The 15062-nt window shown below is 39.1% G+C and overlaps 1 protein-coding gene across 1 annotated transcript in view; it reads right to left on the bottom strand.

Annotated features, from left to right (window-relative positions):
- cntn3a.1 (contactin 3a, tandem duplicate 1) overlaps nucleotides 1-15062 on the bottom strand; it is an 88211-nt gene that overhangs the window by 36469 nt on the left and 36680 nt on the right. Inside the window, 5 exon segments of the mRNA XM_051880840.1 lie at nucleotides 5996-6138; nucleotides 7519-7703; nucleotides 8923-9025; nucleotides 9118-9321; nucleotides 12668-12763. Coding sequence (XP_051736800.1) covers nucleotides 5996-6138; nucleotides 7519-7703; nucleotides 8923-9025; nucleotides 9118-9321; nucleotides 12668-12763 — 731 coding nt within the window.

The following is a 15062-nucleotide window of genomic DNA, read 5'->3' as shown; positions in this document are numbered from 1 at the left end:
TCTTTATTTATTTATCAGAAAATTCTAAGACAGTATGTATGCTATGTAAAATGCATTGCTTGGACTTTTGGCAACACTACTGAGCGATAACTCAAACAAATCAAATGGAAACATTAAAATGAGCCATCTATACAAACCGATTTACTCAAATGAATCAGACTCGGACTCAATGCTACTCAATGATGAAAATCTAGATTTTACTTACTAGTAATCTAGATACTACTTACTGCTACTACAACTCACTGTACAGTTATTCTCTAACAGTGATTATATATGGAGCTTCTGTGATGTGCTCTGAATACTGCATTCGGGTGATGGTGGCTGGTAAGGAAATGCAAAGCCTTTGTCTGTTCATTGTAATCATCAAATAACAAACGACACTCTTCTGACTACATGGATGACCTTTGGTCTGGAGATTGATCAAAATGCTGAGGTAGACGATGGTGACATTTACAAAATGGTAACACCTAAGCTCATTAAGAGTGCAGCCTCACACGCTGAGATCTTGTTCGCTATCTCTCAGAGTGATGAAACAAGCTCCGTTGTACTCGACACTGTAATACAGAAACAACTTGACACTACAAAACAACTAAGAGGAATCTAAACCAGATCTCTGGAAATACACATACAGAATCCTAAAAATAAACAAACGTGATAATGAGCAACGCAATAGAAAGTCATCATGTCCTCCTTTTTATTTTTTTTCACTTGTTTTTAGAATTGCCATACATGTGATGTTGCTTCAATGTACCTCGACAGCCTTTGTTCCCATTCAGTCAGTCACGTTCGACATTACGTTGATACTGATGTAATGGGGTCTCGCCTGGGAGCCCAATCACCTCCAATCGAGATTGGCCAGTGAGATTTACATGCCGAGCCACACCTACCCGGCACATACAGGTATAAACAGGACCGGCATACTCAATTCATTCATACTTTTGCTTCGGAGCAGAGCGGTTGTACAGCGATCGCTCTTTCCAATTCACCTCTATTGAGAGTAAATTTCTGAGCAAATAACAGCAATTTTAATTGCTATCAGGAGAAGACTCTGAAAACAGCAATTCTTTATTGCTATTTTGCTTGCAGCTCATCGTGGGATCTTTCTGCAGGTGTGATGGTGCATTCCAGCAGTGTTTGCATCCAGCTTGCTGTGCACACAGGGCAGCATTCGCCCCTGGGCGCTTCGGCTAAGAGTATTTTCATATAAGAGCAAGCACGGGCAGCGAGCCTCTTTTTAAAGACGCCTCTCTGTCCGTGCATTCCTGTATGCGGTCATTTCCTGTTATCATCCGACGGCCATGGTCGCTCAAGGGAACATGATCACATCGACATGCAGGTCGTGACTCTCCTTTCTCGTAAAAGTTTGAGTTCCCTTTGTTGTTGCCCAGTCGCCGCTTGTGTGTAAAAGCACAGTCGTGGGTCTGTTCAACACTTTGGGAGACTGAAGGTTACAGCAAGAGCTTTCCGCCTGGAAAACCCCCGTGGATCTCCCGCTCCTCAGCGTGTCGTGTGCCGGTGTGCTGCCTGCTGACAGCGCATGCTGCCACAGCAACCCAGCACATCGTTGGCTGCTCTGGATGAGGATTAGATGTAGATAGCTGCATCGGTGAGAGGGCTATCGTTCTCTGGAGAGGAAGATGAAGCTGAGCTTCCCACTTCGGCGGTGTTTGCTCATGCTAAATCGGATTCAGAGTTGACAGCCATGCTTTCCCTGGCCGCCGCACACTCAGACTCATTCTGAACAATCGCAGCTGGACGACTGGTTCTGGGCTCTGAGCGCGATGCGAAAGATTGCCTCGCCGCGCCCCCATGCCTTTCTTCTCGGAAGTGCATGAAGAGCTTTGGCAGTATGGAGGTACATTAGTGCCAAAATTTGAAGATCAAAGTTTTTCTTCTCTCACTACCCTTGTCTATGCGGCGGTCAGGGGGTTCATGGGGCAGCACTTTGCGGGCATAAAAATGCACCGCAATTGCACAGTCCACCTGAGGAACCATCTGTGGCTCCCATCCAGTGCCTGTGAGGTGACGGCAGCTCTAGCTGTTAAGCCTCACAGTGCCACTGGACAGACCGCCTCCTCCTTCAATGCAATGGTCGTCCTGCAGGCCAAAGCAACACACGAGAGTAGTTCTGAGCCGGGGTTGATGCAGGACCTGCGTACGCTGACTGACCTTGCCCTCTGGGCGAGAGAAGTCACAGCACAGGCCCTCGATCAGATGATGTCCACCTTGGTGGTCCAAGAACGGCATCTCTGGCTAAACCTTGCGGAGATGCGAGATGTCGACAAAGTGCGCTTTCTTGATGCTCCCACCTCACAAGATGATTGCACAGCAGTTCCTGACAGTTCAGAAGCAGACATTTCTGCCACTGTGGTCCAGTCTGCTTGTGGGACCGTTATGAGACCGCTTCAGCACTGGCTACACAACCGAGTCCAGAGATGGACATGGCACCAGGGCACGCTACGTGTGGCCACCACACCGAGCCATCCCCAAACGTTCAGCCGTGGAACAAGTGTCCAGGCATGTTGTTGTCAGAACAGATGCCTCCACCACCGGCTGGGGTGCCGTATGCAATGGGCATGCTGCATCAGGCTCCTGGACAGGACCCCAACTGCAGTGGCATAACAATTGCCTTGAGTTGCTAGCAGTACTCCTTGCCCTGCGCTGGTTTCAGCCACTGCTGCACAACAAGCATGTACTGGTCCGGATGGACAACACATCTTCCATAGCGTACATCAACCATCAAGGTGGTCTACGCTCCTGTCGCATGTCGCAACTCGCACGCCATCTCCTCCTCTGGAGTCAGCAGTGGCTCAGACACAACTGTCCCTGGGGCCTACGCAAATACGCGTTTCCCCCAGTGAGCCTTCTCGCACAGACTCTGTGCAAGGTCAGGGAGGACGTGGAGCAGGTCTTGTTAGTTGCACCGTACTGGCCCAACCGGACCTGGTTCCCAGAGCTGATGCTCCTCGCGACAGCCCCTCCCTGGTGGATTCCCCTGAGGAAGGGCCTGCTTTCTTAGGGATGTGGCACCATATGGCACCCACATCCCGACCTCTGGAACCTCCAAGTGTGGCCTCTGAACGGGATGCGGAGGACATAAGTGGCCTACCACCAGCGGTAGTTGAAACTATCACTTCGGCTAGAGCCCCCTCTACGAGGCGCGCTGAGAAGTGGAGTCTGTTCGCTGAGTGGTGTTCTTTCCGCCGGGAAGACCCCCGGAAATGCCCGGTAAGCTCTGTGCTTTCCTTCGTACAAGATGGTTTGGAGCGGAGGCTGTCCCCCTCCACCTTGAAGGTCTATGTAGTCGCCATTGCAGCACATCAAGATGTGGTCGGTGGCAGGTCACTGGGAAAGCACAACCTGATCATCAGGTTCCTGAGAGGTGCCAGGGGGTTAAATCCTCCTAGGCCTCGCCTTGTTCCCTCTTGGGACCTCTCTGTCACCCTGGCAGGACTACAGAGAGCTCCCTTCGAGTCAGTCAAGCTTAAACATCTGTCTTTGAAGACCGTGCTCGCTTCCTTTAAGAGGGTCAGGGACCTACAAGCATTTTCGGTCAGTGAATCGTGACTAGAATTCGGGCCGGCTTTGTCTCACATTGTCCTGAGACCCCAGCCTGGATATGTGCCCAAAGTTCCCACCACTCCCTTTCGGGACCAGGTGGTGAACTTGCAAGCACTGCCCTTGGAGGAGGCAGACCCAGCCCTTGTGCTGCACGTTACGTCCCCTTGCCATAGCCCTGAACCACCGCTGAATGGCTGTGTTCCCTGTCTCAGCTCCTCAGCAAAATAGGAATGAGTATGCCAGTCCTATTTATACCCGTATGTGCCGGGTAGGTGTGGCTCGGCATGTAAATCTCACTGGCCAACCTCAGTTGGCTTGTTTTGTACCAGTTGGAGGTGACTGGGCTCCCAGGTGAGACCCTATTGTGTCAGTATCGACGTAATGTCTTCGTTTCCTCCTTCAGGGAACGGGGGTTACAACAGTAACCTAGACGTTACAACAACCAATGCTCCACAAACAACCAACTTAATTCAGTGTTATTTGTGTTAAATCTGAAACCAAATATTAATATTAGATGAAATACTTAAACTTACAAAAAAAAAAAATTAAAAATGTTGTCTTACCAACTAAAACACAGATCTCTCAAACTTCTCTCAAAGTTATGAACAAATGTTCTTCCATTAAAGTTAATAAAACATTTCTTCACAGGTCATCTGGTCTTCTTGTTCTCAAAATGAAAAGCACAAAAACATCATTTACACATCGTTCATGGAATGACTTTACCGGAGACTCCAGAGTGTTAAATGTTTAGTTGGATGTTCGCCAATGTCTTTTAAATGTTGCTACTTTTAAATGTTTCAAATGTTCCCATAATGTTTGCAAAATTATAAAATGGAATGTTTCCTTAATGCTGGAATGTTCCAAACAAGAAAAAAACATTTAAAAAAAAAAATGGACATTATGAATGTTCATAGAACATTCAGACATAACTGAATCTTTAACTTATTGTAAACATTAGTAAAGCGTATGGAATCTTGTTTCTGCCACGGAATAAAAAAAAAATTAAAGATAATTGCGACTTTTTATTTTACAGTTCTGACTTATTCTGACAATTCTGGCAAGACTGATTATTTTTCTCAGAATTGCGACTTTATATCATGCAATTCTGACTTTATAACTCGCAATTGCGAGCTTGTATCAGAAAAAAGTCAGAATTGTGAGATAAAAAGTCGCAATTACCTTTTTTATTTTTTATTCAGCGGTGGAAACAAGCTTCCATAAAAACGTTCTTAGACCATATTTTTGTTAAAATTTTTTAAAGTTAAGTATATTTATATATTTTTTGTTTTTGAGCGAGACAGGATAAGTATGGAAGCTTGTTTCTGCCACTGAATTAAAAAAAAATAAAATAAAATACGTCACAATTCTGACTTTTTTCTCAGAATTACATGATGCTTGCAATTGTGAGTTATAAAGTTAGAATTGCGTGATATAAACTCACAATTGGGAGATATAAACTTGCAATTGCATGTTATATAAAGTCGCAATTCTGCCTTTTTTCTCAGAATTCTGAGTTTACATCTCGCAATTCTGACTTCTTTTCTCAGAATTCTGAGATATAAACTCAAAATTGCGAGAAAAAAGGCAGAACTGGGAGAAAAAAGGTCAGAATTGAGAGTTCATATCTCGCAATTCTGACTTGATTAATAAAAAAATATTAAATAATTATATTTAATATAATTAAATCACAACGTACACAGAATAATAAAAAAAGATAATTGTGACTTTTTATCGCAATTCTCACTTTTTTCTCAGAATTACATGATATAAACTCGCAATTGGGAGATATAAAGTCGCAATTGCATGTTATAAAGTCAGAATTGCGTAATATAAAGTCACAATTCTGACTTTTGTCTCAGAATTGTGAGTTTATATCGCAATTCTGACTTTATAACATGCAATTGCGAGTTTTGAAGTCAGAATTTTGAGATGTAAACTCGCAATTCTGAGTAAAAAGTCAGTCTTTTTTTCCCCTCACAATTGTACTTTATAACATGCAATTTCTCACAATTCTGAGAAAAGTCAGAATTGTGAGATATAACCTCACAATTGCGAGAAAAAAGGTAGAATTGCGAGAAAAAAGATCAGAATTGAGAGTTCATATCTCGCAATTCTGACTTTATAACTCGCAATTGCGACTTTATATCACGCAATTCTGAGCAAAAATGTAAGAATTACCAGATGTAAACTTGCAATTGGGAGAAAAAAAGTCTGAATTGTGAGATAAAAAGTCACAATTATCGTTTTTTTATTTTTTTTTTTATTATTCCGTGTTGGAAACAAGCTTCCACAGAAAAGAGAAAGACTTGATAGAATTTAATGTCCATTTATGTTGAGATTTAGATTTCCATTATGTTGGGATTTACTTCCAAACTTCCTGAATCTGCTAACCTGGTCTTTCAGGTTCACTAAAAGGTACAGTGGACCGGATCACTCACCTCAAGGACTCGATCGGCTCTCCGTTCTTCAGCCACCTGTAGGAGGGTTTGGGCTTGGCGCTCGCTTTACACTCCCACAGCAGAGATTCATCAATGGCTTTCTGCACATCCTGAGGCTTCTCCACCAGATGAGGGGGAGCTGAGATCCATCAATAAACACACAACACACAGCGAGATATCAACATCTTACAATGTGCTGCTTATAAAAATGAATTTTCAACAGCTCCCTGAATCCCAGACACACTTAGAGCTGGATATTGATTAGCCCACAGTAAACCAGCCAAGCAGTTTATGAGCCAATTAATGAACAAATCCAGTTATTAATCAATCAACATGGCATTAGAATGAGGAAAAAAGCATACTACTTTATGAATAATTTACAAGGACATTTAGTATACCACATTCATTGAGCTGAAGAGATTACAGCACACAGCTCTCACTAAATGTGGGTCAAGTTTTATGGATCTTTAGGTCATCTTTTGTATATTGCTTTAATATTCATCTTGCTTTGATGAACAACACACACCTTCTCCAAACACGCACACATAACAGCACACAGCAAAACATCCAGTGTTAAATTAACACTTCCAGTGTCACCCGGTGTTTATATAATCCGGTGTGGATTATATAAACAATGGCAATGTTAATTTAACACTAACAATGTTCATTTAACACTGGAGGTTTTACTGTGCGGAAATAACAAAATAGGTGCTAGGAAGAAGTGCCAATGTTACAGTTTTAACCTTGATTACATATTTATACTCAGAGCTAAGTCGATTTTTTAAAAAAAATAGCTTGAAAACATATTAAAATGAGATTGATTCTCTTGGTTTTGATGAAGGTCAATGCAACTTGCAAAGGCTTAACTTTTCTCATAACTGAACAAGATGAGAGAATGGTGAATAAATCACAGAAAAGTGTGAGCATGGACAAAGTAGGATGCTTTATAGGTATCAGTCACACTTCTGGAGTTCATAATTTTGACTTCGACCATTATGTTATAAACAACAGTGAACCATATTGATTATTCCATAGCACCAACAGTGGTGATAGATGGAGAGTACAGTCTATGGGAGATTATGGATTTTTACCTGGCAAATAATTGCAGTGACAAATAATTACAACAAACAGACATCCTGGTTATAAAAAATCATGGGGTAATACATTAAACCACAGAATATTGATATTGAATATTGAACTCAAATATATAAGCATTCATAAAACCTTAATGGTGCACATTGATTGTGTGTTTGTCTGAATCTTATTTGAATGTCAAAACTTCTCTTTTCTATACAATGAAAGTAGTAGAACCAGCGGTAGTCACCACTCTCTTAAAATGAGAAATGTACTAAAATAACTCAAACTAAATTAACTACAATAGTATATCAATGATACTAAAATTACACTGGCTTCCTTTTGTGGTAAGAAAAAAAAAGTCATACAGGTTTTCAAATAGGGCTGAATTGTTCTTTCAAAAGAAAAGTGTGTTTATTTCATCCCTGAAATAATTCTGCCCTACCATAGAAGGAGAGCCGACCCTTCACTGTGTTTTTGCCTCTTGAGTTCTCAGCTATGCATTCATACGGCCCTGCGTCTTCCTGTTGGAAATATGGGATCTCCAGCACTTCACTGGATTTGCTAATGTCCACTTTTCTGGGAAAAGGAACTCCATCTGGTCTTCTCCAGCTAATAGCAGGTACTGGACTGAAAGCAAAAGGTAAAGTTGACTGATTAAAGTCACCATAAAATCAAAATGGTCTCTTGTGTTCTCTGATGATGTGTTTACTGGTTCGTGGCTGGGACAACCTGTCACTCACATGAGATTTACCAATAACAAACCACAACCATCCAATCAATCCCAATGGGCAAAATTAAGTCCCGCCCTACATTTTTTCTTATTCGGGAAGCTGTTTCACTCAGATATATGTCACAATAGGGAATAAAAGACTATCACAACTTCCGTTTCATGACGACTTTGATGAGGTATGTTTTTATTTTAAAGGGGACCTATAATGCCCCTTTCACAAGTTGTAATATAAGTCTCTGGTGTCCCCAGAATGTGTCTGTGAAGTTTCAGATCAAAATACCCCACAGATCATTTCTTATACCTTGTCAAATTTGCCCCTATTTGGGTGTGAGCAAAAACACACCGTTTTTGTGTGTGTCCCTTTAAATCCAAATGAGCTGCTGCTCCCAGCCTGCTTTCCAGAAGAGGGCGGAGCTTTAACAACAACAAATCAGTTGCTCAACAACAACAAAGCTGGAGAATCTCACGCAGCCAAAATGATGATTGTCAGTAACGGTGTTCAGCCTTACATTGTTCAAACCGGAGTCAGACACTGATGGAGAGACTCAGAAAGAAGTTACTTTTAGAATGCATTTGGATGTTTCTGAACGATTAGTGGATAAATTTATGTAGTTGCTGTGGAGTTGATTCAACTCATCGACTAGCATGTGCCATCATGTTCATCTTTTGTGCAAATCCAGCATTGAATTGACCCTCGTTTGTGAAGCAGTCTGGCGTAAAATGACAGCATGGTAACAACACTCTACTACAACAACTCTTCCTCTTCTCTAAAGCAGCCCAACATGGCCTCACCCCCTTTGTTGTATGTTCCCGGGGGCAGGGTTTATGTAAAGAAGAAGCTTGTTGTAGTCCCTACCAGCTGTTTGTTGTAGTCCTTAAACAGAGAATTCTTTAAAAGAAAATATCTCCCTTTGCATTGAACTTTGTGCGTCGTAACTTTGCAGACATTTTTTTATGCTCTAACAGCAACATTACACACTGACTAAAGTTAAAAAAGTGAAACCATAATCAACCACCCCTTTAAATAATATTTTACTGTGGAAAAAGTGTTGATGTCAGTGACCTTTGATATTATGTAAGTAGGCTATTATATAGAAAATCAACTGTAACATTTACTTTCCCAAGGCGAAGCACTCCAGTTTGACCGTCAACCCTTTGGCAACAGCCAAGACTTCTGGAAATTGGACCTCAATTTTTGGCTCATATTCTCCCATAATGCCTGAAACATAAAAAAACAAGTGAACATTTCATGTTTAAAACCACAAATGAGTCATTTTGTATGAGCTGAATACATATGGTAAGACCCCTCACCATCACTGCGGAGTATAAGCGGCGTGGGAGGTCCCTGCACTCTGCTTTGGGTCACAGTGTTAGTCACAACACAAGTGTAGTTTCCCACATCTGACGGCTCCACTTTAGCTATGTACAGGTTGCCTGTTTTCTGTGACACAAAGCGCCGTGTGTCCTGCTTCACAAATGAGGGATATTCATTGAAGATCCAAGAAAAGGTCAACTCTGTAGGGAAGACAAGAGGTGAAACTAGCTGTTATGCACCACATTGCTTTGTTTCAAAAATGTTTAGTGAATTTAATATTAATCCATTTCAGAAACCCAGTGATGTGAGTAGACTCACACAATCCTGTTCATGGCTGATAACACTTTACAATAAGGTTTCATTTGTTAACACTGGATAACTACATCAGCTAACATGAACTAACAATGACAAATACTTCTAAAGCATTTATCAATCTTAGCTGATGGTAATTTCAACATTTTAAAATCAAAATTTGATCATACAGTATAATTTAATGGACCTGAGCTAACAGTTGTATTTTTACTAACTAACATTAATAAATACTGTAATAAATATGTTGCTCATTGTTAGTTAATGTTAGTTAATGAATTAACTAATGTTAACTAATGGGATCTTATTGTAAAGTCTTACCAGTAAATCTAACTTAAAGGGTTAGTAGACCCAAAAATGAAATTTCTGTCATTAATTACTCACCCTCATGTCGTTCTACACCCGTAAGACCTTCGTTCACCCTCGGAACACATATTAAGATATTATTGATGGAATCCAATGACTCAGTGAGTCCTGCATTGACAGCAAGTTAATTAACACTTTCAGATGCCCAGAAAGCTATTAAAGACATATTTAAAACAGTTCATGTGACTACAGTGGTTCAACCTTAATGTTATGAAGCGACGAGAATACTTTTTGTGCGCCAAAAAAAAACAAAATAACGACTTTTCAACAATATCTAGTGATGGGCGATTTCAAAACACTGCTTCATGAAGCTTCGAAGCTTTACGAATCTTTTATTTCGAATCAGTGGTTCGGAGCGTGTATTAAACTGCCAAAGTCACATGATTTCAGTAAACGAGGCTTCGTTACATCATAAGTGTTTCGAAATTTCAGTGGTTCAGTGGTTTCAGTGGGTGTGACTTGGCAGTTTGATACACGCTCCAAACCACTGATTCGAAACAAAATATTCGTAAAGCTTTGAAGCTTCATGAAGCAGTGTTTTAAAATCGCCCATCACTAGATATTGTTGAAAAGTCATTATTTTGTTTTTTCAAAAAGTATTCTTGTCACTTCATGACATTAAGGTTGAACCACTGTAGTCACATGAACTGTTTTAAATATGTCTTTAGTAACTTTCTGGGCATCTGAAAGTGTTAATTATCTTGCTGGCAATGGAGGCCTCACTGAGCCATCGAATTTTATCAAAAATATCTTAATTTGTGTTCCGAAGATGAACAAAGGTCTTACGGGTGTGGAACGACATGAGAGTGAGTAATTAATGACATAATTTTCATTTTTTGGGTGAACTAATCCTTTAACTAGTAAGAATTGCCAGTATTTAGCCAATCCAAGTATGAAATAGCTACATAATCTATTTAGTAATTAAAGAAAACTGTTATTGCATACACAAGAAATGTGTTTCTTTTCAAGAAAAATGAAATGTTTTTTATGCATGAAAATACAAATTCTCTTTGAAACATATAATGTCATATAAAACATATAATTGTCTTCCCTTTCTCAGTCTCATCCATCCATCCATCCATCCATCCATCCAAAAGTGAACTTTTATCATGATTGCAATGATATATTTATGGGAAAACAATAAAAACTATTTAAAATAATTACAAGTATGAACTCAAGCATCTATTCTTTCTTATATTTCAAAACAAAATATATAATGAGAGTCTCGAGTCTATCAGTACAAAAGTGTCTGAGCTTTACCAAAAAGAACTCAGGTTATGTCCTGTTTTCTTTTTTCCCCCCTTACCACATAAAAAAAAACAAAAACAAAACAAAAAAAAAAACAAGTGATTTCAGCCTTCAGTAAGTTTTAAAAGGTCTGGCTCCATTAAAGCAATGAGGTCTGAAGTGTTCAGCCCAACACTAAACACAGTAATCAAGACAGCAGGGGACAGACGAACACAACACTAATGCAGCACAGCTGTACTAACTACTTTTCATCTCAGGCAGAGCTTTTTGATGAGAAGTGAGTAGCCGAGAATAGACCACTTTAATACATAAACATCCAAAACATGTTGTGTATTTGTAACATGTTGAAAACGTTACCTTACATTAGACAGCTTAAACATATTTTCTTATAGGGAAATGACACTGCTTATGAGATGTCTCAATTATTAGCAAATAAACATTGTTGACCTCATTTTACACATCAATGTAACAACAGCCTTTGCTGTTTGTCGTTTTGAAAGTGCCCTTTTTTTTAATGTTTTTTTTTTTGCAATTTCCACATGTTCAGTGCTTAAAAATGTCTACTATCTGATTGACGGCATAAGAAAAGGTTGAGTAATCAGTCCGTTCTGGGTTTTTAAAGTGTGGCCACTCATTGAGTTAATGGCAAAGAGCAAAAAGTTTGCCTTGCATAACATTTAACTTGTGATCTGTAGTGTGCCACTTAAGGGCACTAACTCAAGAGCAGAAAAAAGGAGGTAATATGTGTTTATGCTGTTATATGGGCAGTGAGGGTTGAAAAGCCTTTATGCTGTGAGCTAATTACAGTGGACTCTAATTGCTGCTTGGGGTGGGGGGTAGAGGATGGGGGGCGGGGTTAATTGCAACAAACAGTAGAAACTGCATAGTGCAAAGTCTCTCTGATCACACTTTGCTAACAGGTAATATCTGGACGTATAACTGTATAGCCTATGTGTGAGCTTTGAACACTCATATGAGGCACAACATATTGTAAACAATAATCCAAAGTTCAGAATGACAATATTATTAATCAATATTAAATCGTCATTCATCTTTTTTTTTTTTTTTCTTTACCATTCTATATTGGCAGATATTGGTAGACATTTAGTATTACTGGCAGAAGCCAAAGTTTGTCTCATTTTCTATCATTAAACAGAATTATATCATACATGTAAGGGGTAATGTACAGTCAGTCAGTCATTGTCCCAAAATAAACCTAGGCCTTGCGATACCCGGAAGGGTTTTATTTAGCAATAATGTCTGGCTGGATGTTCATTATCCAGCTATTACACGCTTCTTACCAAATAAATAAATAAATATACATGAAATATTAATTTGTGAGGAAATGGTTTTATTATATGAGAAGGAAAAGACCACAGCGTGATACAAGGGACATGAAAATTGTATAATAGTATCACACCTATGTAGAAAATTGGTTGCCAGTTTGGTCATTCAAGGAAAATATTAGACTTAAGAATCCTGCAACTCACTAATCAGAATCAAGTATTCCAGAGAGCCATGTAATACATTTTGTCATTACATTGGCCATGTCTATCCTGTTTTCTCAATATCCATTGAAAAACCCAAATCAGTCAACCAGTAATAGACAATAAAACACCTCACCTCCCATATGCGCTGGCGGCCCACAGAGAAGAACCACACCTTGTCCCTCTCTGACACTCACTGGACTTCTCCTCTGGGTTTTAAACTCCTCCAGATCTATTAAAAAACAAAACAAAAGTCAGATAGAAAATACTGAAATAAGCAATAATGGTAATATAAAACAATTTAATCTAGTCACAATTTAAACCTAACCGCATTAAAACAATGGCTTGTTTGATAGACAAAGTAGTATTTACTTTAAAAACAATTATATTTACTGTATTTAACATTGTATACCATTTTAAACAAATAGGAAATCATAAAGTTTGAAATCTACTTTCCATAAAAATAGTTTCCCCCAAAAATAAACTTCCCCTCATGATGCTATAGACTTTCTTTCTTCTGAGAAACACAAAAGGAGACGTTGAGCAGAATGTTCACGCTGCTCTTTTCCTCACAATCAATGTAAATGTTGATCAGGAGCTGTCAATCTTCAAAAATTATATAAAGCTCCAAAAAATTTACTGTATTTACTGATTATTGAGTCTGGCACCTCTTAAATCTCATTCACGTTTGCCTACACTCAAATGCCAATTATGTCAAATGTCAGCAGTTCTTGCGTGTCTCAAAACTGATCACGATGCACAAAACTTGAATACGGAAACTGCGTATGAAATCTGAGAGTCTAAAGATTAGATTTTCAGTCTGTTCTTTTTGGAAAAAAAAAATAATAAATCTGTGGCTTTGGAAGATTTTGAATATAGTGACAAGACTTGGAATATAAGTCACTACATTTATGATTTTTTTTTTTATTTTGCTTTGCTTTTCTTTTCTTTTCTTTTTTTTTTTTTTTTGAAGTCCATGGTCACCATCAATCACTTTCATTGTTTGATAAAGAGCAGCATGAAGATTGTGCCTAAATAACCCTTTGGTGTTCAGTAGAAGAAAGAGCATCGCTTAGGTTTAGAATAAGTGTGAATGATCAAAGAATTTTTCATATTTGTGTAAATTATTAAAATGAAACAATGCTTTTCTCCTTGATTGCTTTTAAAACCCACGAGGATAAAAAAAAGAATGAAAAATAAACCAACAAATAAAATAATAAACTGCATACTTTCATTAGTGAATATCTTAAGCTTTTTTTTCTGCGAAGGAAACAAACAGAGAATTGAAGTTGATGAAGGTTGTGTTTGCCTCACCTGCACCGAATTCAGTGAGGGGGTTGTGTCTAAAGAACGACAAATTCAAACGGAATATGCATGAACAACACATCCGCTCAAAACACAACAATCCCCACACGCCTCCGTGACACAAACTATTTCGACACCATCCGCAAAGTAGGGGTTTGATCAGGCTTTAAAGCATGTCTCTGGCAAGAGAGGGTACTTTTTGTGCTTCGCACGTAAGTTCCACTGAACTACCCACATCGAGAAAAGTTTTCTTCCAGAATGTTCAGTCGACAAATTTTTCAGTTCACATAATATCTCATTACAGAGTCCTTACAAGACATTTCTACGAGGCCAAAATAAATAAACCGACAGCTCTCTGCTATACATATGCAATAAAATCATCTGCTCCTTCGGATGCTGTACATATAAAGCATTCATCAAGAAAAAGACACACTCCACTGCCTCTAATTGGCTTCTTGGTTATCAACTATACGTTGTGTTCTATTCCTTGCTTTCAGCAAAGTAAACACCGTAAGCCCTTGTGAACCTGCAGAGATTGAATACAGTATTGTATTGAAAGTAATGAATTTGTGATCTGTAAAAGACAGGGTGAAGAAAAGTGCTTTGTCTAGCATCTCCATAATAATACGATAACAACGAATTTGCGAAAACCAAGAGGTTAAATGTATCATAATATTCCTTTAACACTTCAATTATTTTAAATGTACAGCAAATTAGCAATAATTAAGTGAAGCTCCTAAACATAATTTAGGGAGGAGCGAGCCCATCTAATCTTCCAATCAACAGCCAGAGTATATAAGCAGCTGCTTACCTCTCTTCAGTCTCAGCTGTTCCAGCATCCCTCCACCTCCCCAAACTCTACCTTCATCTCAGGTACCTTGCCCTATGTAATCATATCCTATATTTATTCACTATGGGGGGGTATATCAGAGCTCGAGTTGAAGCTGCTTCATCGAGCCCCTCCTTAGTGGACAGCAAGCCAAATTACCTAACCTAATACCCTAAAGATTATATGGGCAAACAAACTCATTAAAAACATATTTAAGTGTAAAGAAATCTAAACATTATCTTTGCATGCTTCTGAAAATAAATTAAATCAATGATACATAGGCCAATGCTGCTAATGGGATATTTCTGTAGCAGTTATTGGAATAGCAAAGTGATTTTTGGAAATCATCTAATACATGTGCATGTGAGATGAGTAAGCTTTGTTAATTTTGATGGTA

The sequence above is a fragment of the Ctenopharyngodon idella genome, chromosome 22 (genome assembly GCF_019924925.1).
Source record: "Ctenopharyngodon idella isolate HZGC_01 chromosome 22, HZGC01, whole genome shotgun sequence".
NCBI classification, from domain to species: Eukaryota; Metazoa; Chordata; class Actinopteri; order Cypriniformes; family Xenocyprididae; genus Ctenopharyngodon; species Ctenopharyngodon idella.
This window is presented reverse-complemented; position numbering and strand designations above follow the sequence as displayed.